Source organism: Rhipicephalus microplus, chromosome 10 (assembly GCF_043290135.1).
Source record: "Rhipicephalus microplus isolate Deutch F79 chromosome 10, USDA_Rmic, whole genome shotgun sequence".
Classification (NCBI taxonomy): domain Eukaryota; kingdom Metazoa; phylum Arthropoda; class Arachnida; order Ixodida; family Ixodidae; genus Rhipicephalus; species Rhipicephalus microplus.
The window spans coordinates 30,977,703-31,002,257 of NC_134709.1; the positions used below are offsets into that span (position 1 = coordinate 30,977,703).

Consider the following 24,555-nt stretch of genomic DNA (forward strand, 5'->3'; position numbering starts at 1 on the left):
TTTAATTTTCATTTAGCATGTACTAAATTACAGCATGTTTCACTGTTCATGCTGTTCCACTGTTCAGTGGAACAGCATGTTCCACTGTTATTGTGTTCCACACAATTCCATAAGCAGAGCCAGCCAATGGCACCTACCGGGGTAATACAGGTGGCACAACATACAAGTTGATCCTTGATGCAGTTGGTTCCCTATGAGCTACTATTCATTAAGATGGCAATTGCAGTTAGTAGCAATGTCCATGAAATACCAGGAGGGCCCCATTGGAAGTTGTTTTTTTTTTTGTAATAAGGCTGCAAGGTTTGGAACTGTAAGGGCAAAAAATTTAATGCATCTATGCAATTGATTTGATTGATATGCAAGGTTTAACGTACCAAAACCGCCATATGATTATGAGAGACACCATAGTAGAGGGCTCTGGAAATTTCGACCACCTAGGGGTTTCTAAACGTGCACCCAATCTGAGCACACGGCCCTACAGCATTTTGCATCATTTTGCATTTTGCATCAGCATTTTGCATTTTGCCCACCATTTGCATGGTAGCCAATGGTCTACAGGACTGGCATTCCCATCAGCTATCTTTGAATCAACACTACGGATTAAAAAACTTGAATTACGCTTGATCTAAGCCGTTAAAAGAATTATGCAACAGCGTAATTGGGCCCCGTGCGCATCGCCTTCTCAATTGCGAGCCTTGCTTCGGTTCCCTGTGCATGCCTCAACCATGCTGTAAAGAAATGAATGACTGTGTGCGTAACATTGGCAGCTTCTAAGCATCTTGGAATGCCTACTGCACTTGTCTTTCGTGTCCTTCTTGTCTCTATGTTGTCGTTCTGTTCTCCCGCTATAACTATCGTCCTTCTTGTCTCCGTGTTGTCATTCCGTTCTCGCGCTATAACTAATGTGTCATACCAAGAAGCCCAAGCTGCCACACTACTAAGCCTACTGCAAGTTTTAAGTAAAGTGCCCACAATGCCATGATTAGTTTTTTGGAATCGACAAAGGGCCCCATTTTGCATCCATACGTCATTATGTGAACCCACGCAGCTGTTCACATTGTTTATGCTTTTGCTGATGATTAAATTCTATATGTCCAAAGGCCTTGTAATGAGTGGGAAAGGAACCCCGAAACAGTTACGATTTTGTATAAACGCAATGGGCCGGCAGACAAAGTTTTGAAGTTCATTTACAGACAGATTTAAGCTCTCTGTGCCAACTTTGTAATTTACTACAACGCTTTAAAACTGCCAATTGCTGCACATAACTGCGGCTTAGACAAAGGTGTTTTCTACCGCCCATTCACAGTACATCATCCACTGCAAGTGCGACAACACCCAGGCTGCTGATCTGGCCGAGTATGGAATGCGCATGAAATCGGCTGCTGGCTGGCAGATATCAACCACTCGGCGATTATCGCCTCTGTTGCCAGATGACATGAGTGCTGCCGGGAGCACTCTGTTATGGTTGCAGAGATTGCGGAGAATCTGTCAACATGCAATCTCGCAGGTCGTGACTGGGAGAAGCTCAAATCATGAAATGCGCTCGTGTCAGCTCTGTGATCACCAGCGATGCCAGCGGGTCAACGTGTTGAGGCACGGAAGGGTATGAAGGAGGGTATGACATACTAATTGTCCGCAGTGGCCTTATTAGCGTAACACTAAATTTGTGGTGCGGATGGCTTGATGATGGTTTAGCTTAAACGCCAACTAAACTTCAAAAAAGTCATTTCGTGGTCTCTCTGATGCACCCGCTTATTGTGCAATTTATGTTTCAATGCCTGGTACGATTATATGTTCTGCCAAGCAATATTACATGCATTTCACTATATGACATTCACATACGTAGTGTTTTTTTTTCGGAGCAGTTTCAAGGAATAGCATGGCTATGCGGTGGAACAGATGCTTGCCACGCAGACGACATGGATTAGGCTCTCACTTGAACCCTAAGATTTTTATCAGCTATTTTATATGCATCTTGATTTTTCGATCAAGGACAATATTTCTTGCTCCCTACCGACGACACCAGAATTTTCACGAAGCGAGCTTTTTAATGCTATCGCGTTAAAAACTTGACCAGTGACTATGCAACATAAGTGCTTCGTTGTAGAACGGTTTTCAGTATACTTGGTGACAACTTTCTGTGGCAATGAAGGGAAGGCTACGTGGCCAGAGCTACTGCTCCTGTACTCCTCTGCGAAGTAGTGTGGTTCGGCTCGCACTTTGAACGACGGCTGCGCCATGTAATTACACTGCACAAAATTTGATACGCCTGCTTACACACCCATTTGTGAGAGAAATTCGACACAAGCTCCTTCAGCGAGTGGTCGAAATAGCTGAAGGGCGACGCGCGCTCACTTAAAGACGAAGACTCCATTTTGATTTGAGGTGCACGTAGAACTTTGCACTTTGGCTCCGTAGCCTTCCCTTCACTGCCACAGAAAGTTGTCCCCGAGTATAGTGTACTAGATATTACGTTTATATGAATGGCTTAGTTAACAGAAAACAGAAGTAACAGGGCAAATATCTGAATTTTTAGAGTTCCAATACTTTCTTGTGCGCAGTCGATACAAATGCTAAACGAGACTATATAAAACATTTGATACAGCCATTACAAATAAGTTCAGCAGCAAAGTCGCTTTTTAATTTTTGTTTACTTTTCATTATCAACACAATAAATGGTGCACACAAAGGGTGACAAAAATTGAAGTTGGGAAGTGCATCACAGTCACTTAAAAAGTAAGCATTAAGAACATAAATTACTACATAAAAGCAAATATTCGTTTTGCAAACACAAGCTGTATAACACTAAACAATTCCTCAATGTTGGTGAAGTGCATTATAAAGTTCTAGACTTTTCATCTTTTCTTTTTCTCTCCTAAATATGTAAACCTTTCGCAACTTACAAGTGTTGTCAAATTAGGAACCCTGAAGAATGATATATTGGCAGTCTGTCTTTTTACTAACTTCAACCTGCAAAAAAGCTTGTTCTCCATTTTGACAAAAATGTACAGCCAACACACACACACCCACACACACATGCGAGAAAAGTCACACAAAAAAAAAAAAACAAGGCTGGTTGAACTTTTCGCTGCCAGACTTAATGCACGTAGGTACTTGCCGACAACTCATACTTTAATGACATAAATATGTAGCTTGTTCTTTGTCACCGTGGACAGTATGGCTAGCACACATAATACAAAGAAAGAAAAATTGCGGAGGGACCCATATCAGTTGCAAGTTCTCACATCCAGACTTGACATATGTGCACCGGGCCGGTCAAAATTTCCCAGATGGTGCTGTCATAAGACTAAATGAGACAGCAGCCTGAAAACTTCTGACAACCCCTGTACATTATTGTTTACAACTCAAGCATAAATTCATATGTTCCACATCCTAGGTTAAATGCAGCTTTTCTCGCTTCTAATGTGCGTATTTAATGTCGAAACCTAAGTATACCAACTTTCACAACACATTTGAGCACACACGAGTGCTCGAACAGTAATGAGATGTTTGTTGAAAAACAAAAGCAAACAAAGAAAAAAAAAGAACTGTGCCCTCTTGTCACTGAAAGCAAGTCTTTTGCGCTAAAGTGCGGCCTTCTTGGTGTGATGTCCAGCCACTATAGAGGTGCAGTGTAAAACTCGTGTTCATAATGTCTTATCCGTGACACAGGAATCTTGGAACCAAAAATCCGCAAAAACAGAAATTGCACATTTGCAATACAGAAATTGCAAATGTGCAAAACAGGAATTGCAATAAAACAAAACTAAAAAAGACAAAAGTACAATATAAAAGACTGACAACCCCAGTGCTTCTTTTATGTCCAGAGAAAGCAGCATTTCTTTTCTCTCACCAATTCAGCAAGGCACTTCCTACTGCTCTCACCAAAACTGTTCGCAACTCTCAAATGTTACTGCCAAGTAGTTATAGTTAATACTCATAATGGCAGTGTACTGTGGCTAATGTGAATTGAGTTGACCGATTGAAGGCACAGTCACTACACTGTCTGGCAACCAAATATGTAATTCAACTTTCAACTTTCAAAAAAAAAAAATGAGCAATTCAATTCGCAATTAAATACAACACATTCCCCGACTCCTCGACCCCCTAGTGTCCCTGGTTCTTGGCACAGCTTCTTGGCTTGGCCTCCGGTTCCCGCAAGCCGACATTGCAGAGTTTGGCTAGAGCGTGCTTGGTTGTTCCGATTGTGGTGAGCGGGGCGGCTGAGACCAGCTGGTGCTGCTGTCTAGCCGGCTCCACAGGCGTATTGACTCGGACTGGGTGATGTAAGGCAGTACTGCGTAGACACACGACCATGCATGCTATAGATGCATGCACCAGGAAACTACCGCGCTATGCAGGTGAGCCTGATCCTACACTCAAACCTCGTAATAATGAAGTCGCATTTGACACGAAAATAACTTCCTTGTATCAAGAAATTCATTACAAATGCATAACCGTAACACTGAATCTCTAACAACTATTTCTTATTTACTGTGATGAAACCAATTATTCTAGACTTGTGTGAATATTCAAATGAATATTACGCATTTGAATTCACTTCGATTGAAATCTAAGTGACTGAAAATTTTGAAGTATTCGAAACAAATGAATAGGTGTATGTTAATCCGCATGAAACCTCTTGCAAAGGTGGTTTTACAGCAGCAGTGCACCGCCAAAGTGTGAAAGCATCTATCAAAGATACTTTAATGTGCATGTAACCCTTTGTTATGATGGTTTTGCCATAGTGGAGAATTGCTAAGCCGTGAAAACATTAATCCAGAATAAATCCGCAGTGTTGCAAAGACCCATTTCAAAGTTAAATTAACACGTTACCCTCCCATCAATTCAACTTAAGTTGAATTGATGGGAGTTTAAAAGCTTGCTTTACCAGCCTATATGCTCTAAGTATTGTAAATTTTACAATGTAACATATTTTACTGGTTCTCACATGCATTTTACTGAAAGTCAAATCATGCTACTGTTTAAAGTTGTTTCCACTTCCTGTGAACAAAAAAGAAAGGCATTTGCACAGACATTGTTTAAGGGGGGACATGGTTTTTAGAGATAACATAGGTTATTTCTTGGCCAAAGTAGATGAAACTGCACTGCTTTGTTCAGTTTCTTTAGCTTTATTTAACTATCCAGTTATATTTTACACAGGTCAATTATTTCCAGAGGCAATTAGTACTCTCATTCTATTGTTTGCCGAAACAATAAAGTATTATCTATGCAACATAACATCATTTTAAACACATATATGGATACAAGAAAGCCGAAGGAGAGCAACGCTGCAAGCTGATTGGAAATTGAACAACTACTTCTCAATTTACAGCACTAATGAGTTCATGGTCTACACCTAGCCAAAAACAAAAAAATTTTAAATTAATATAAAAAAAATTTTGAACTGCAGATTGAAAATCTGCTTGCAGCGTTGCTTTGTATGCACATTTAGCTACATTGTGCAAAAAGAATTGTAGCTCTAGCTGTCCTGGGTCAACTTTTAGAGAAGACGCAAACAAGGGAAGTGGCCAAAATCCATGTTCTGAGAAAATGAGCAAAACAGGTTAAAACTTTATTGAGCGTTACAGAATGTAAAACATCATAGGCACACATAATTTTAGCGAGTTATTATGCACCAGGCATATAATCAGATTGATTGTTAGCATGAGCATGCCTTTTTTTCAAGTCCCGCTGCATGTTGTCAGCCGACGAGCGTTTGCTTGCTGACGCCACGGAACGACGGCAATCCTTTTCGGCCATGCGCTTGGAACTGTGGATGCCAGGGTTGAGGCCAAGCTCTTTCAGTATGCCTGCAGAGCTTCTCTCATTACCAGCGTTAAACTTCATGACTGCTTCGGCTACTGCTGCTTCAACAGTGAACAATGAAGCATGTCGGTCCTTCGGCGCAAGTGCCCTTATCATGGAGTGTAAGCACTCGTTGCTGTTTTGTGTTTTGCCCCGTTGGCATCGTTGCAGTAGCTTCTTGTCAGAAAGCCTCTGATAAATAGGCAATAATGCCTCACAGACATGAGGAGGCAAGCTGCGCGGATGCTTGGGTACAGGCTCGCCCTTAGCGTCTGCAGCATTTTGCCGACACCATGAGTTGGTCCCTGTTGGGCAAAATGTGTGGTTGGCCACTTCATCGTTTGATGTCACATGGTAATAAGTGGCCATCACTGCCCTTTGCATGGCATCCACATCGTCATGAGATTTCAGGGCCCATCCATAATATGAACTCAACTTGTTGATGAGATCCCCAGTCAACCGGCCTTTTCCGGAAAGGCTCTCCAGGCCAGTGCTTTTCTTGTGCTTGTCCACCAAATTGCGCAAGGCTGTACCCATCCGCTTCTTCACGTGATTCACGCAGTCTTCCTTGGTGATGGGAATGCACCCATACACGTTCTCTTCTTGTAGCGCCAGGTACGTCCGGCTATCGCCATCTGAAAGCACGGTTGTGTACCTGACACTATGCCGCTCTAGTGACCTTTTGAATAAAATGAGGCCAGCCTCCACCTCCATTTCCCCAGCTTTCTTTGTTGTGTTTCGCTGGCACACATGGTTTTCTTTCCACTCTTCGTAAGCGGGGTCCCCCTCCTTCGGGCCCGACTCACACCCGGACAAAAGTTGCTCAGGACAACGTAGTCAAGAACGAGGCCGCTTATCAGTTCAATGACGGTACCGACGCCAATATGCGACGAGTGTCCGCGCGTCATCCACGATCCGTCGTATGACACGGCGATGTTTCCCGGGTTGTCCACATTCAGTTCCGCGTAGATGTCGCGAACCGAACTCGCGCACTCACTCATAAGTTTCGAGGCAGCAAGAGTAGCGGCAGGTGTTAGCTTCTTCTTCACGTACGCCTGCCACGTTTTCGTGTGGAGGCCGCGACGCGATATGTTCATCATTGCAAATATGTCGTTAAAAGCAGTCTGCCTGTTGCCAGTTGCCTGCATTGCGCGGGTGGCGAGCACGTTCACTGTGAATGGATTTATTTTCTGCTGTCCGTCGACGCGCGGCGAACTCCACTTTGACGACCCGTCACCGCAGTTCACACACACTAGCTCAAGCTTGACGGCAAGGCCGTATTCCCGCTCGCCTCTCTTGATCTCGGCGTCTCCGTTGCAAATCTTGCACTTTAAATGCAATATTATCAAAGCATTTACCGCCTCCAAGTCCAGGATGGTGAAAGTCGTTTCATCGGGTGGGGGACCCACAGCGTCGGCACGTTTAGCGATAAGGCTGCGCTTCCGCTCCGTCGCCGCAACAGATGAAATCTCTCGCAGCTTCTCTTCTGCCTTCTTCTTTTTATCCTTTATCTGTTGTGGCTGCAGAATTTGCGTGTCGTGACGCACACGGCCGCTTTCCGCGACGTTGTCGGCAACCGACGGGCTCGTAGGACTAGCGTCCGTTAGGCCTGCCGCGCTGGCGTCGACGACCGCTCCGCTGGCCGCTGCGAGTTCACCATCCTCGTTGTCCTGGGTCGTTGCGGGGCGCTTCCTGAAGTTCTCGGCTAACGACCGCCTCACCCGCTTTCCAAATTTGTGTTTGGTGCGGAACTTCTTGATGACACGACCCATAGCTGTAGGCAGTTGACAACACCAAGACAAAATGGCGCACGCTCACGCGCGTCTGCGGTGAAGCAGACGCCAGAAACGCCGCTTGGCCAATCAGATGCCTAGGTTTTGTCACGTGCCCCAAGCAGCCAATAGAATCGCGCGCTTGTACCTCTCGATGACGCGCTTTTTCTAGAAAACCAATGAGCAAAGCGAGCCAGTGGTGGCGGGAAATTGAAGATGAAGAACGGCTCTTCCAAACGAGATCGAGATGGCCACGATAGCCCTTGTGTACCGGCAACGGTTCGGCACGGAAAAAGCGCGATTTTAGCGTCAATTTGCGCTCATACACACCTCATATTGGTGTTACAAATTGATTTTACGGGGAAAATAATGACAATATAAGCTAGAAACTTAGCAGATTTGTGCAAAAATAGATATAGATTCCGAAAATGTCAGCCTGAAAAAGTCAATTTTTTTGCGATTTTCGGCCTTCTAAGACCCGTGTCCCCCCTTAAATTTTTGAAAAAGTAGTATGTAGGTTAGTTGGGCTCTAACAAATATGCCCATTTCATTATACTAATACGTGACATATACTATCCAAATTTAATCGAAATTATCTAAACCAAATCAGCTTAGAACCTAAATTCGCTGTTCTCCCAAGCTTACATAATTAATTATATGCACGTTCATTACACTAAGGTTTGAGTGTTACACTGATACTTTGAGACAGCCCGAACATCTATTTTTTTAATCAATAGAATTTTATCAAGGAAAACCCGTGACTGTCAGGCTCCTGTAGTTTTCATTAAGCTGGTGCAAATAGTGAATTTCAGGTTCAAAGTAAACTTGAAGCGAGGAGTGATTTGGTTGAATAATCTCGAATAGAAGTGGAACAGTATACATCGCATGTTATATATAAAAAAAAAAAAAGGGCATGTTTGTCAGGATGCAGCTAACCTGCTTAACTTGTCAGTGCTACACAGTTTCCTGTAATTCCACTAGAGGAACTCTGGCGCTAGCGTACACACGGCGCTTCAACTGGCATGAGAATGATGGGTAGTACACAAATTTGCCTAGTCTTCGTGCTTTCGGCTCCATTTGGCTTCGCCTAGTTTGGAGCTGCTTTGTCACGAAACGACAATCAGCAAATGTTCAGCAGTTACACGTCCCCACATTGACCCTTTAGACTTACCAATTCAAATAGAGTCGGAAAATTCACAACGGTCCATTGTTTAATTCGAAACAAAACTGAAACAGAGCGAAAAACAAAGCCACGAGTGCATTCGAAACCCGCAAGCACGTAGACTAGGCAAATGTTTGTACTACTACCCATTATTCCTGCACTGACTAAACGATCTTCGCGCCAGAGTCCCCTCTAGTTAATTTTATGAATCTCTATACAGAGCTCTTGGCCCGAAACAAGAACTCACCTCCACTTGGTGACCGCTGTTGGTCATGCGACCTGACAGCCGCCGTCATGATTGCTGGGCCTGACAACATCGTGGCAGTGGCCGCAAACGGCCGGTCGGCCGTGAAGCGCTGGTAGCAAAATAGATATATGGTCACCAGACCTGCTAAGATGGTCCCTGCAGCTGCAAAAAGTACTGGCCATCCTGACCACGCACCCTCGTTCCCTGTTTTGAAGAAAAAGATGTTGCCGTTACTAAGCATCTACTTATTACAAAAGAGACTGCCTTAAGAGTTGCACTTCTTCATAATCTTAATGTGCAGCAGCTAGATGGGACCACGCTATTTGGTCGAGTTTTCTAAATATGCAGTGCGAAGACAACATGCGGTGCTATCCTTGCATTCTTTTATGATCCTACATACACTATCACAAAAGCAAGCCCTATCCTTTTAATGATGAATTTAATCATTCACGCCTGCCGTGCAGCGTCTTTAAGGGGGACGTGCCTTTGGGAACCAACTTTCTTGTTTCTGGTTGGATCTCGATGAAAATTGGCACACTCAGAATCATAGGTAGTTTCACTTAAACAGCAGTTTTATTCAAGATATTTCCATTCAGCGGGTGTTTAAAGCATTAAGAAAGTGTATCATGCCAAAATTTATACGAGCCATGATGATACCGCTGGGGTTTCCCTGTAACTCGTGTACTTAATGCTATTTAAAGCTCTTTAAAGGGGCCCTGCAACACTTTATGAGCATGGTTAGAGAGCCTTGCCGACCAATCATCAAGGAGAACACGCGTGCCAGATATCGTAGCACAGCATGTAGCCTGGAATTTACAATACCGTATCTACTCGCGTAATGCACGCACCCCCAACATCAGTCATCAAAATTTGTATTTCTTTTTCCCTGCATAATAAACGCACCCCCTACATTCATCCGCTGCAGTCCGCTAACCGACACATGGCGCCTCCTTGCCCGTTGGATCTCTTCCGTTTTTTATTATTGCAGTCGACTCTCGTTAATTCAAATTCAAAGGGACCTCTGAGTATTGTTTGAATTATCAAGAAGTTTGAATTATCAAAGTTATAAGATATATTACTGTGGGTGAGGTGACGCAACACATTATGATTAGGCATTAATTTTATCAGATTTAAAAATTTTTGAAGCGTTTTTACCCCTTAACTGCACGCAATGAATAGATGGTAGAAGTGTAATGGCCGCAAGCTTATCGGCCATTTACTGCTGATCAGACCTTTTAAAGGAATCGTCGATTGCCAACTGCTTCTTTGTGTGTGCCTTCAGCACGAAGCTCTCTATACCAGTTGTGAAACATCACGGTTTACCATGCATGTGCTTCGTTTCAAATATTTGTTTTTTTACTAGCAAAGCCTTTTTCCTTGAAAACATAAGGCGCTTACTTTTAATTTTTAGGCTGTTAGGATTATATAAGCACGCAAGTTTTTTAATAATAGAGGGAAAGCAGCAGATATTTTCTGGTATGAAATAGCAAAAAGTATGAATTAACCGAATGATGGAGTTTGAATTAGGAGGCTTTTAAATACATTGAAAGAATAGAGGGCCAACCGAAAAATTGAATTTGTTTGAATTAACCAAAAGTATGAATTATCAGAGTTTGAATTATAGCAAGCCTACTGTATGCCTATCCCTCTCGGCCACCTCGGCTCGCTCCCTGCTCCCCTTTGTGCGCTGCCGCGCGCCGTATAGTCTTTATTTCCATCAGTGCGAACATGTCCCCAGTCTTTTTCAATTATCTATGCGCCACAGCGGGGTTCAAGAACGGAGCGTGTGCAAGACATCGCAGCTGACAAGCACACGTTGAGTGAAGGACACAAAACTACCTGCACCAAGCGACGATCGCTTCCTGCGAATAGAAAACTTTAGGACCCAATCACATGCAAGCGATCTCCAAGCGACGACGACAGGATTTGCTGTCGCCATAGTGATCTTGAAGGGTCATTCGTCGCCTTCGCCACGCAGGTTTCTAGAAAACCAGAAAAATATTGCTTGTCGCCCAGAAAAAACCGTGATTATTTCCGCAACATGGTGGCACCCCCGATCCTCGCTTCATTTGCAATTTGCTCTTCGTGCTACGTATCCACGCTTACTTCAAAGAATGCAATATATAGGCTACCACTACCTTTTCTATAATAACTTCTCATGTAGACAGTGAGGCAGCGGACGTATTATGTCATTAGGAGTTTGCTGCGAAGTTGACAAAGTGCGTATTAGCAGGCGTTTCTGGGCGCCCCTCACGTACGTAGCAGACACCACTCCTGCGGTTGAACAATTGCGAGAAAAGATAGCCGCAAAACGCTTTTTTGGCTTGCACGGGCGGCGCAGGTACAGCTTGCAGAAGATAGCGTCATCAACGACCGAAGACGAGTGAAGTGCAACAAAAAAGCTGTTTCCAAACAGTGTATGAATACGTCAACTGCGAAAGGCTAAGCGACCCAACTTTTTTTATGCTCATTCCGAAAAAGTTATCATAAAGTTTGCCTCACACAATAAACGCGCCCCCAACTTTGCTAAGACTTTTCAAGACTTTTCAAGTTCGTAAATTTCCGCAAAACAGTATCCATGTCTTTTACTCACAAACGTTCCATGTCTAATTTCACGTACTCATCCGCTGACATAAACCTCCAAAGAGTTACAGAATATAAGTATCTTGGCATTATTTTCACAAGTAACCTATCCTGGTCAAAACACATTGAATATGTATGCACAAAGTCACTTAAGAAACTGGGTTATCTTCGACGCACACTCAGCCAAGCACCGAAAGACACCAAACTCCTGATGTATAAAACACTAATCCGACCGACACTCGACTACGCATGCTCCGTGTCGAACCCTTACCGAAAAGGCGAAATTAACAAAATTGAAGCCGTTCAAAAGAAAGCCATCCGATTCATCTGTCGCAGGTATGACTGCACTTTTTCACCAACCACAGCCCTCGTATCTCTAGAGCTAACCACCTTAGCTGCCCGTCGTGAAATTGAATCACTAACCTTTTTTCACCGCATCATTCACTGTTCATATCGCCTATCATCGAACAAATATGTCACATATGCAAGCCCCACTCAGACCAGAAGCAATCACACCCTTAACGTTTCCCCGTATCATCCCCGCACAGACACGTTCAAATATAGCTTTTTTCCGCGAACAATTGAGCGTTGGAATTTGTTGCCTGGCCACGTGCCCTCTCTTGACTTGCTTACATTTCCTTCTAAAATACAACTATTGTAAACTACGTACATATACCGCTTTGTTTCCTTTCCCCCTTTGTACGAGTGCACTTTTGTACTTAGATGTGTATATTAGGTCGATTTTATGTAACCCTTTACTATGCCGTTAAAACTGTACACTTCCTTCTATGTTGATTTTCGAATACCTGGTTTCGTCATTACTATGTTTTCTTTCCTTCTTCTTGCTTTTGTTTCATTATTGAACTTGTTCGATGCACGGTTTTGTGCGATGTACCCACTCCTGCTATAGCCCCAAGAGGGGCTGCAGTATGTTAAAATAAATAAATAAATAAAATAAATAAATAAATAAAAAGGCTCATTCGTTACGCCAGTAGATACTCAAAGTCAGCAAGGCTTTCCCTTCTTTCGACAAATGACACTACAGACTCAAAATGACTATCGTAATTACTCGAATCTAACGCACACTTTTTTTCCGGTTAAGGAAGTTCATAAATCGCATGCGCGTTAGAATCAAGTACGAAAAAAAAATGAATACGGTCATTCTATTGCCATCAGCATTTCCAAAATGGCCGTCCCCTACGTGCATCGGCATGGCGCGTCGGCCATTTCTGCCTATGCGTTTCCAATGTGCGGCACTTCGTACGTTTGTTGAGGAGTTCGTCATCTGGTAGTGCACTAGCATCGACGGCATGGAAGGGCCGACTCCAAAAACTCGACGAATGCACCACGATGCCGCTTTAAAAAAAAAAGTCATCACGTGTGCCGAAACGGACGGAAATCGGGCCGCATCGCGGTCTTTCAGAGTTCCCGAAATGTGCGTGCGGAACTGGCGAAAACAAAAGCAGAATATTGTCGACAGCAAAGATTCACGTAAAGGCTTCAATGGACCACAGCAGGGTCGGTTTCCGCAAATTGAAGAGCTGCTCGGCAAGTATGTGCTTGAGCAGTGAGTGGCACAGCGGCCCGTGACGACAGAACTGCTCCAAGTGCAGGCTATGCAGTTAGCCTTAGAAAAAGGGCTAATGCCGAGCCAGATTAAAGCGAGCAGGTGCTGACTAACTAACTTTATGAAGAGGAAAGGCTTTTCCCTCGAAAGGCGAACGGCATATGCCAAAAGTTGCCGGAGGAGTACGAAGAAAAGCTTCACAAATTTCAGAGGTTCGTCCTAAACTTGCGGCACAACAACGACTACCTGCTTGGGCAAATCGGGAATGCCGATCAAACGCCTCTTTACTGGCAACACAACTGGCGAGAAGAATGCCTGGCACCACAACTGGCGAGAAGAAGGGGGCGAAGCAAGTTCGCGTGCTGACATCGGGCCACGGTAAAACTAGAGTGACGGCGATGCTCCGTTGCACGTCAGATAGGCACAAGCTTCCCCCGTACCTCACCTCATATTTAAACGGAAAACGCTCCTGAAAGGAGTCGTTTTTCCGAGTGGTGTGATCATGCGGGCCAACGAGAAAAATGGGTGTGCGTTGCAATCGATGTCTTACTTTTTTTTTTTTTTTGTCGTGGAAACCGGGTGCGCGTTACAATCGAGGGCGCGGTAGAATCGAGTAAATACGGTATGTCCCAGGCCAAGTATCAGCCATTGGCTGGTTTCAGAATGGTGCACTTCATCATTACCGGGACCGCCACGGAAGGCCGTCACTTGTCCACACTGCAATCACACTGAAAAGCCACGCATTAGAAGAAACAAGAAAAAATGTGCTGAGGGTTATGAGGTACACATGACGTTTTTTTCTCCCTTGTGCCGTCCCTCCGCGCTTAGCTTCCAATGCTTTCGTTGGGACGAGCGAATAGAGGATCCAACTGCAGCATGCAAAAAATCTTCATGACTTCGTTCGCACAGGACGAATTCTAAAAATTTTTGCATCGGTGAATTCGTGAGGCAATAAGCTCCTTTGGTGAATCCATTCCATGGCCTTGTAGAAAAGTGAGTGTTGCAATGTGCCTTTAAGCTCCTTGTTGCGCCGGGTTGTGCGAACAGAAATAATCAACGTTGTGAAGCGACATACAATTGCTTTGTTCTCTTTATATTCTGCTTCACTCTTACAAAATGTGCACCAATTTCTCTGACTGCGCAATGCAATAACCGTGATGAACAACTATGTAACTCCAATAAAAATCGCGCAACATTGTGCAACAGGTATTCGCGCGACCGAGATCTCGCAACAAGCCACTTGATTTTCATGTGACTTGTTTTCGGGAAGAAACTAACATACGAAACACGTTGCAGCCTGGGGAACTGACTGAAAGCAGAGAATAGTCGAGCTTAGCCATAATTAGTACAACTAGTAAAAAATTACTATCTTCAACAATGCCCTCGAATTATACAAAAAAAATTTAGAAGGAGCTACGTCAAACAACATTTGCTGCAGGTTCAAGCTGCGTATTTTTTAATTTTTTTTGTTGGGTTACTGTAAAACTCAATGACAAAACACCGCCTGGAAGGAGAGAGAGAGAGAGAAAAATAATATTAGCAGGACGCTTAATACCTAGGTGGTACGTCTCCAAAGGCACGCGTAACCGCTGCTTTGTGCCTGAACACTCCAGTGACAGCCACGAAGTGTGTGAGGGTGTCCGCAGCATCACCTTCCAGTGGCTAGTTTTGCCGATCCGCTCAGGTGTTTTCTTCGGGACTACGAGAACACCGTCCGGTCGCCGAATCTGCACAGCGTTGAATGTGATTTCTCTCTATGGCTTCACCATCTAAACCTGTTATCACCAGTGAAGCAAGCTAGTACTGGTACTGCCACATTCCCTACAGTAACAGTCACCCTCCATTTTTTTTTTCAATACGCACAACAGTAATGGTAGGAACGTACGAAAAGTAGATGTACCCGACTAATGTACACAATAACGTACTTATAAATTGAAACTAGGCTTGCACATTTCACTGAACAAACTTGTTGCACAGCTTGCGCAGCATTGCACAATGAAATTAAGTGTAGCGTTCCTTCACCGAATTTTTTTTTGGCGTTCATACTGTGTGCACCAAATGTGCTTTCTGTTGTGAAAATTGAAGGCAAAGAAATCGTTCTATTATTTCCCAAAGAAAAAGAAAAAAGAAAAAACACTCGGACATTACAATTTTAAAAGTACAGTTCTTTGAAAGCAAACCCTCTGCAATAAAGAGCCTCGCTCTGGCACACAAACATGTTGAAGGTACTCTGGCAAAAACTGCTTTTTGTGCACACATTCTCTTGAATCTTGTCACTCCTTTTAACCGCTTTAAAACATATTTTTCTTCTCCAAATGAGGATTTTTTTTGGGAGGGGGGAGGGGGGGAATGCTGATCGAATATTTCAAAACATTTAGAAACCATCATCATCATCAGCCTGACTACGAACACAGCAGGGCAAAAGCCTCTCCCATGAACCACCAATCAACCCAATCTTGTGCTTCCTGCTGCAACATTATACTTGCGATATTTTTACTCTCATCAGCCCACCTAACTTTCCCTCTCGTGCGTTTGCCTTCTCTGGGAATCCAGTCAGTTACCCTTACTGATCAGCAGTTATCCTGCATACGTGCTACGTTCCCGGCCCATGTCCATTTTTTCTTCTCGATATCAACTATGTTATTCTCTAATACGAACGGCAGCAATTTAGAATCCCAGATATGATCTTAAGCATACCGTTATCTTGGTGGCCACACTTGGACCGGCCAGGTAGACCAGCTGAACGTAGTTTCCGACCGGTTCCACACGAACGAGCTGGATGGGCGCTACCAATGCCAGGGGAACTGGCTCAGCTTCTCCACCTTTGGCTGCTAGAGTCACGCCCACCACCAGAGACAGCTCAATCTCGGGTAGGTCCGCGACGCTCGTCAACCGGCACCAGTGGCCACCTAAACAAACAGAGAAGGTCGCCATGAAACTATGAAGAAAATGAGAAAGCTTGCACGCCTCCCAATCTTTACATAAGTATGTATAAGCGTGGCTTGCCGGAAAATTTGTGCCGCAGAACACGTGCACTCATTCTATATACCAGTGGCCCCGAAACTGTGGCTTGCGGACAGTTGACTAGCAGCACGGCCCATATTTTATTTTTATTTTCATGAGCTATGCACAAGTGTAACTTGTCGGAATGGCTGACTGAGTGATAAGGGCTGCAGCGCGAGCACGAATGTACTAGAAGAAACAGAGGAAAGGCGAGGCACGGAAAGCAAAGAGGACAACACGAGCGCTGTGTTGCTTTGTCTCTTTGCTTTCCGTGCCTCGCCTTTCGTCTATTTCTTCTAGCACATTCGTGGTCGCGCTGCAGCCCTTATTACCATGAATTCAAACCAACTAGCCCAAATAGCCATTCTTCTTCAATGCATGACTGAGTGAGTTGGCAACTCATGATACTCAAAAGAACGCATAACTACACAGGTGCTTAAGAAGTCTGGAACAAGTGATTCACAAAAAACTAACTGGTCTGAAGCATTTTTTTTTTTTTTGTACGCAAGACACCCTATGCAGTTAACATGCGATGAGACATAACCGCAGATTCACGCAGATTTCAGTCATTCTGGAGATTAGTATCTATGCATTTTCGATGTCAAATCCACTACAAAAATGACCCATAAACAGTAAAATATTGATGATGCAATCCCAGCTCATACTACTACTTTTGAGGTAATAGGAATTTTTTGTGGTCCCTGCTGTTGAAAATTGTATTTTCCCCACGACGTCCAATATGAGCGTACGCTACCATGCTGGTTTGAAAAGGTGCTGTCCGCACTGTTTTGGAAGATACGGCAACAGCCGCTACCGGTGCAACAGCAGCTTCGCCGCAATTTGACGAAAAGGGCGAGTCCGCTTGCGGACAAGCCTTCGCTGCTATCCAGGTAAGTGGCACATCGCGAAGCGGCCGTGCGGGAAAACTTTCCGAAGGCCATGATGCCGTGAGCGAACTTGTGACGCCGACGCAACCGGTTGTTGCCGCGGTCCTAAGTGGGCACGATACAAGACCGATTCCAACCCTTTGGAAGAATGGGAATCGCTTCAGCAGACAAGAGCGACTCAGCAAAGTGATCCGTTTTGTTACGAAATGTGCGAACTCAGACGAGCTCAGCCTTTACACTGCTTGCCCTGCAGTGGGCACCAATACCTACTGTCTTGGAGAGACGGAGCACCGTTACACTGCTTGCTTTGCAACAGGTGCGAACAGGGGACTGGAACCAGCGTATGTCTCAGAGTCTTCGTCGGATTGATATTTGTTGGACCATGACGGCCTCCTGCTGAAGTATACAGCCACTGACGATGAGTCCATCGATCCGTTTAAGGGGGGACACAGGTCTTGGCAACGAAAAAACGCCAAAAAAAAATTGATTTTTCAGTTTGGTGATTTTCGTTATCTTCATATCATCCCACACCTGCCAGCAAAAAATGAACTCGAAATGACGCGTCGTTGAGCCAAAAAATGTCGTGTTTATTCATCCCAGCACTTGGTTTCGCTTACAAAATCACCGAAAACAGCCCCCTTTTGCATTGCTCAGATCGCAATAACCAGTCATCGGATTGCGGCCAAGTTAGTCTCGTTTGGAAGAGCTTCTGTTGAGCTTGCTTTCTCGCCAGGAACGAACCTTCATATAATGCTGCAGCCAGTCTGATCTACCAGGCAAAAACAAGCCACAAAACCGTGCAGTATCAGTGGTCCATAGCAGTCCTGTGAGTGAACAGCGGCTTGTGACTGGAGCGTGGGGACTGACAACACTCGTGATCATGCGCGCGTGGCCGCAAACATGCACGTTGTCACCGCCATTTCGGAAGTTTTGTAGTTTTGCGATCGAAATCCGAATGTCAAACCGTGCTCGAAAGTTCCGCACACTTTACAAATTCGGCAAGCGACGGAAAAAATTTGCTGTGCAGCCCAAGGAGTCATCGCAGCCAGCGCAGGCTACATCAACAGAGCCGCGCGCACAGGAGACCGGCAGTCACGCGATGCAGCAGCCCGACACAAAGGCAGCCTTCGATCGCTACTTCTACCAGAGGCGACATGCGCTCAGAGTGCCATAAATCATCACAACTGCCGATGAAGATATCTGCAAATCTCGGCGAAAGAGCGCAAGATTCCGCGACGAAGCGGCGTTGCAACACAAGCGATCGCGACGGAGACCACGGTGCCGTCAAAATCAGCTGACTGCGGTAATACTTCAAGAAGGCGCCCGGAAACAACGCCGCCGCTTGTGATTAGGACGGCACAGAATGCTGCTGCAGCAGATCTCGCAGCCGGAGAAAGTGTGGCAGCAACTGCGACCGCTGCCTGCAGTACTTCAAGTATGCACGATCGAGCTGCAAGGATAGACGCAACATTTTTGACAACGGCTGACCGAGAACTCATCGAGCGTCGTACCCAACAAAAAGCAGCGGAACTTTCCTCAGTCTCGGCAGCCAATCACAAAATTAATGTTCTCGCGAGTCAGCGCGGCACCGAAAGTTCGTCAGCCCCGACGTATACCATGGTTGACCTCGACATGGTGAACAGTTTACTAAACGAACATTCTGCTTGCCGAGTGTGCCGTGGTCAGTTGACCATCGAACACAACGTGTGTGAGTATGGCATAGCCATTAATTAAGCTGAAGCTTCACTGCAGCCACTGCGGAGAAGTTGGTTCGAAATGGAGCTCGCGACGGGGTGATGGCAGCAGTAACTGCAACCCGTTCGAAATCAACGTTCGCACTGCGCGTGCGGTTCAGAGCACTGGGAATGGTCAGGCAGCTCTGAATGACATCTTTGCCGCTATCGGTGTTTCACATCGGGGCCTTCACACGAAAACATACCAAGAGTACTTGAACATAAGCTCCCGTTAGCAGCAACGAGAGCTTGCGCCGAACATTTGACTAAGTCTGCCACAGTGGTAAAGCTTCTCTACAAGGACCTCAATTTCGGCGACCTCGGAAATATTGCCGTCTTTTTTGATGGAAGCAGGCACACAAGAGGACACACCTCTCGCATTGGAATAGCTACTGTGATAGAAGTTTTTTCAGGTTATGTGCTAGACTATGTTGTGCTTCCTAATTTTTGCCTCGGCTGTGAATGTGGTCCGAAACTTGAGAGCCCGGAATACTCTGAATGGAAAGCCAAACATTCATGCCAGAAAAATACCTCATGCAAGGCTGGCTAAATGGAAGTAGAGGCAGCAATGATTTTATTTCAACGCTCCCTTTCGCTTTATGGCCTCAGGTGCACCACCATTCTTTGTGATGGTGACAGCCGGTCATACAGTGCTGTCGAAGAAGGTAAGGTGTACGGCTTCATAAATGTTGAAAAAGAAGACTGCTCGAACCATGTGCAAAACCACATGACTGCGCTTCAGAATTTCGTGCAGAAGCACAAAGGGGACAGCAGCGAGCGCATCAGTGGCAAGAACCGCCTCACGGGTGACCTCATCACAAAATTGACGAGTTATTATGACTGGGCTTTGAAATTCCATTCTGCGAATGTGGATGAGATGCATTGTGACAAAGCTGCATTTTACACGAAAATTAGTTATGAAGGTATATTCCTAACACTGATCTATTGCAACACTTTTTTTCATTTACTTCATTACAACGGATATTTCGTTATATCCGAGTTCGTTATATTGAGGTTTGAGTGTAAAAGCACTGGGCTGTGTTAAATTTTGACTATAATTACCTTGCATTTGTATTTACTGTACCATGCCAACACTACCACAAGAGCCTGACAAGTACATCGTGGCACGCAAACTCTTGCAAAAAATGTCGACTGACAGAAGACACAGAGGCATCCCCCTCCAACAGAAGAAAACACTGACCAGAAGCCAGGCTGAATCCCACTGTGGTTTGTACCAGATCTGGCGAAACTTCTGTGCCGTCCTTGTTGCGTACGTGGCAGGTGAATGGCGAATCGTAATCTTCTTCGTCCTCCAAGGTGATCTTTGCGGTGCAAGGCTCACCTGCGTTTACACAACACAATTGGCTTCACCGAGGCAGAGTCACTGCAACGGCACTACAAGGCAGTACAAATTGTCATTGACGTTTGAAATTGTTGTTTGACGCTCTCTATCTCAGTCGGCACCCAATTACACACACTCACAAATAGGGAGGAAAAGTTTTTGGCAGCCGAAAATAAACACCAGGACAAGTCTCGAACTTGGCCAAACGCGTGGAAATTTTTCAGCTATATTATCCATGATGGTCGGGAAAATGCTGAATGATTCAGCATGAAATGACCCATGTCTAAGTAGAGCACACTGTGCACAGAGCGCTATTACAGTGCTATAACAGATACCGACTTTCACCTGTTACATCAGGCAGTTTCTGAGAAGGCAATCCACACGCACGCACACACAAAAAAAATTACTTTCACACTGGAGCAAGCGCCACTATCGTCTGCTCCCAAATGCTGCTGAAGAGAACATTCATGCGAGCACGCGCGCATGCTCGGCTGCGCACGGCCGGTAGCATTTTTTTTTCTTCTGTTTGCAGCAGCGGCTCTGCGGCGCAAGTGTAATGCCTCTGTCGGAGCTTGCTATTTTTATATTTTACGTCACGTTATCTGGGCGCTTGCGGACTCCCATTCTAAGGGTAGTTTCATCTCCTAAATAGTTCTTCCTCTGTGGCCCAGAGGTTACGTCTGCATGCCGATTGTCTTCCATGAGTTGCTATTGCACATGACTGTTTTTCAAGAACATAATTGTCGATAATTTCTCAATCACAATATAGTTATTGAAAAAGAAATTAAAGGTCAAAGTTTCTCTTTCTAATTCTGCATCGAAACTCGTCCACCTAAATGTAGCCACGACATAACTGTATGCGATGTTTTTTTTTTTGGTATTTCACCAGCATTACCTAAACAAAATATGCAAAAACTTGCCATGTGAAGCCTCTGAATTCCACGAAACAAAATGCAACAAATCTTTATTGATAAAATGTAGGCTTGTGTTAATGATAATTTTGGTCGAATAACTTGGAATCGAATTCTAGTGTATATTCTACTGCAAAAAAACTAGTGCATATTTGTTATGATCGAACTAACCTGCACATGCAAACAAGGCCCATGCAAATTCTTTTTTGTTCAAAGGAAGTGCAAACGACTTTGATTAGTAGCAGGATTTGACTTTCAGTAACATGCTACTGATAATCTGTAAAGTACTATGTTACCTTTTGAAATTTACAATACTCTAAGCATAAATGCTGGTAGAGTATTACAGGCTTTTAATCTCAAAAAATCATGAATTGATTTCAGCATACTTTGTTCATTTTACTTTAAAGTGCGACTTGGCGGTAGTGCAAACTTTTTCTGAATGAATCTTTTCATGGCTTAGCACTCCATTGCTGTAAAACCACATTTACGGTAGGTTACATGCAGATTAATATACATTCATTCGTTCCTTTGAAAACAAATTTTCAACAGTTTAAATATCACTCAAAGCGAATTCAAATACAGAAATAATCATTCGAATATTCGAAGCATTCAAATATTCGCACAAGCCTAATAAAATGTGATGTAAACCCCAGCCGACTCCATTCTCTGCCTCTTTCGACAATCATCGCAGTATACAAACACAAGCTAGTATACAAACACAAGAAAATTCTTTTTTCTTTCGTGTTGATACTATACAATGAAATCTGCACAGGAGAATAGACAAGAATACACCAATATGGGTTATAGGAGCAAAAATAGAAGCTAACCGTAAACACTTGAGGTACGCCTGTCAAACTTCACAAACAGAGTGCGCTCCTGGCCAGCCGGCAGCAGCACAGGTAAACCCTCGTCCTCGAGGTTGGGGACCTCCAGATGCACGGTGGTGGGCAGCTGGGCTTCCACAAAGCGTCGAAGTTGCCCTTGGGGTGAACCCGTCCACAGCGCAAGGCCGCGTCCGCCAGGCATGGTCATGTGGGCCAGCGCGCATCCGGGCGAAGCAGACACAATCCGCAGGGGACCCTGCTCGGCGACCCATTGACCGGCAGTGAATGGCGCCTGCAGCCAAAAGCGCTCTCCCACAAGCAACGACGTCACCGTGTCCATCACCCTCGATGAGAGGGGCAGCAGGACTTCGATGTCGCTGCCCCCGCCCCCTATAGACCACTGGACCAGTGCCGAGCCGGCACCGCGCACACGCAGCCTCCAGTGTCCACTGCCATCACCTTGCTGCTCCACCAATATGAGGTCACTCCTGCATGCCCAAAGTGATAGTTAAGTGTAAAAGGCAGGGGTGGAATTGGACTTCAACGCTTTCGAGCAGCTCCAAGAGAAGGAATAATGCTGTTTGGGAGACTCTTTGGCGCAGTAAAAGAGAAGTTTCGGAGCAAGTTTGGAGCACCAAAAGGTGTTTTAGAGCAACACACGGTTTTGGAGCAGCTTTCTAGGGTCAAACATCATCATTAATCGAAATTATTCCTAGTAAAAACAGTTACAACTTCATTCCTTAAACATTCAGAACTCATGAGCTTACCAGACTTAGAAATAAAGTTGTTAACGAAAGCCCCCCCCCCCCCTTATAACGTGTCCACTGCATCTAATTAAACCCAGAAATGGTAGAAAGTTGAGATATATTTCCTCCCTGCAAATACAAACAGCCCAATACGTCGAGTGTGAAACTGGCTGCTCAAGACCAAAGAGTCTTTGAAATTGCCTCGTAGGTGCAAGGGAGGCCACTCACTCACCGGGAGCTGTGGGCTTCAATGCTAAGGTTGGTGGCATGGAAGCGTTGGCCGAGACTGTTGTACAGGAGCACCTCGACCACTAGCTCAAGACCGACGGGTAGAAACACGGGCACGTCAGCAGCACCCCAAGGCTCCCCGCCGACTGGCCGCACCAGAGCGTACACCACAGTGTCCACCTGCAATTCGAGAGTGCTCGTGTTCACCGGAAGAAATGTATTCTTATTAAATAAATGCACGTTCAAGTCTGACACCTCTGCCTCTTGCTGGACATGAGCTGCGCGCCGATTTCCTGTTTTAGCGATAGCTGATCGTTGCCCCCGCGACACCTTCGAAACCCATTTTGTCAAAACTAGGCTTGTGCGAGTATTTGAACAGACATTTAAGTGTTCGAATTCACTTCAATTCGAATTTAAATTACTTAAAATTTCAAAGAATTTGAAATGAATGAATATATGTATTTTGGTTCGAATGTATCCCCTTGTAAATGTGGTTTCACTGCAGAAATTTCATGGGCACTACGCCACGAAAGCACTGGAGTATCTGAGTTTTTATGTAACCGCCTGTAAAGGTAATTTCACTGCAGTAGAGAACTGCTAAGCCATGAAAACGCATATCCAAGGGAAATCCGCACTGCCGCAATGCCCCACTTTAAAATTATATCAACATGTCACCCTCAGATCGATTCATCATTTCTAAAGCTTAAAAGCTTGTTGTACTAGCTTATATGCTCTACAAACTTTAAAATGCCACATATTTTACAGGTTACCACTGGCATTCTGCTAGCAGTCAGATCCTACTGGTATTCAAAGTTGCTTCCACTTCCCTTGAACATAAAAAAAGGACATTTGCACAGGTCTTGTTTCATTTTTTTTTTATTTGTGCAGGTTACTTAGATCATAAATAAATATGCCCATTTCTCTTTACAATATGCTATATATACCATTTGCTTCAAATTCACTTTGAACCCAAATTTCACTACTTAAACAAGCTTAGTCAGAACATACTATTTTTTTAGTGCAGTTTTTGGCCCCTGTTCCTGTGTTGTGAAGCATCTCAGTTGTCATAATGATAGAGCGAACAATGAGAAAAGTTCGAACGCGAAACGCGGCGAGCCACTATGCCTGTAATGCCTCGTTCCTGCCAGCACTTGTTGTGACAGAGCAATGCATGTCTCTTGCACACAAACACAAGAAAGGCCTTGGAAAATAAGGCACGCCTCAGCTCTGTCTTCAGTTACAATGGTGAAATTAATGACAGCAGATTTCTCCGAGCATAAACTTACCAGACTAAACTGATCTATTGCTTCATTTTAGTGCCCTTTAATGACCTTTCAAAATTCAAGACGTCGTGCTAGATTTTGAAACAAAGCACTTTTACACGAGACAGTCAAGGCATCGGTGACGTGCAGACAACTCACCCGAACCAGGTATATCCTCTGCTGGGACTCCCGTCGAACGGACAGCAAGGCAGAGCCGGGGGCAAACAGGGCGTGCAGCACAGGGGGTTGCCGTTCCAGCTGCACTGCCATGCCATTGGGCTCCAGAGACGGCTCCCTGCAAGCCGTGTGCGTGGTTATTTCACTTGCAGTCCATACACACTTCTGCAGTTCATGTTGTGAGTTGATCCTCAGCGGTTTAGTGAAGAGTTAATCGGCAAAAAAAGGAAGAAAAAAAAGAAGAAATAAGCATACAAGGTAAGATATCATACTTGAAATCTCTAAATATGAACTTACAAATGC

The 24,555-nt window shown here is 44.7% G+C and overlaps 1 protein-coding gene across 1 annotated transcript in view; it reads right to left on the reverse strand.

Moving 5' to 3' along the window:
- Nucleotides 1–4,073: 4,073 nt before the first annotated feature.
- Nucleotides 4,074–24,555, reverse strand: part of LOC119181467 (nuclear pore membrane glycoprotein 210) — a 69,712-nt gene continuing 49,230 nt past the window's right edge. The window contains exons 25-32 of the mRNA XM_037432721.2: nucleotides 24,235–24,370; nucleotides 22,818–22,993; nucleotides 21,843–22,327; nucleotides 19,964–20,104; nucleotides 15,837–16,048; nucleotides 14,695–14,866; nucleotides 8,990–9,193; nucleotides 4,074–4,297 (exon numbers count right to left, since the gene is read on the reverse strand). Coding sequence (XP_037288618.2) covers nucleotides 4,182–4,297; nucleotides 8,990–9,193; nucleotides 14,695–14,866; nucleotides 15,837–16,048; nucleotides 19,964–20,104; nucleotides 21,843–22,327; nucleotides 22,818–22,993; nucleotides 24,235–24,370 — 1,642 coding nt within the window. The 3' untranslated portion in view covers nucleotides 4,074–4,181. The remainder of the gene's footprint in view (nucleotides 4,298–8,989; nucleotides 9,194–14,694; nucleotides 14,867–15,836; nucleotides 16,049–19,963; nucleotides 20,105–21,842; nucleotides 22,328–22,817; nucleotides 22,994–24,234; nucleotides 24,371–24,555) is intronic.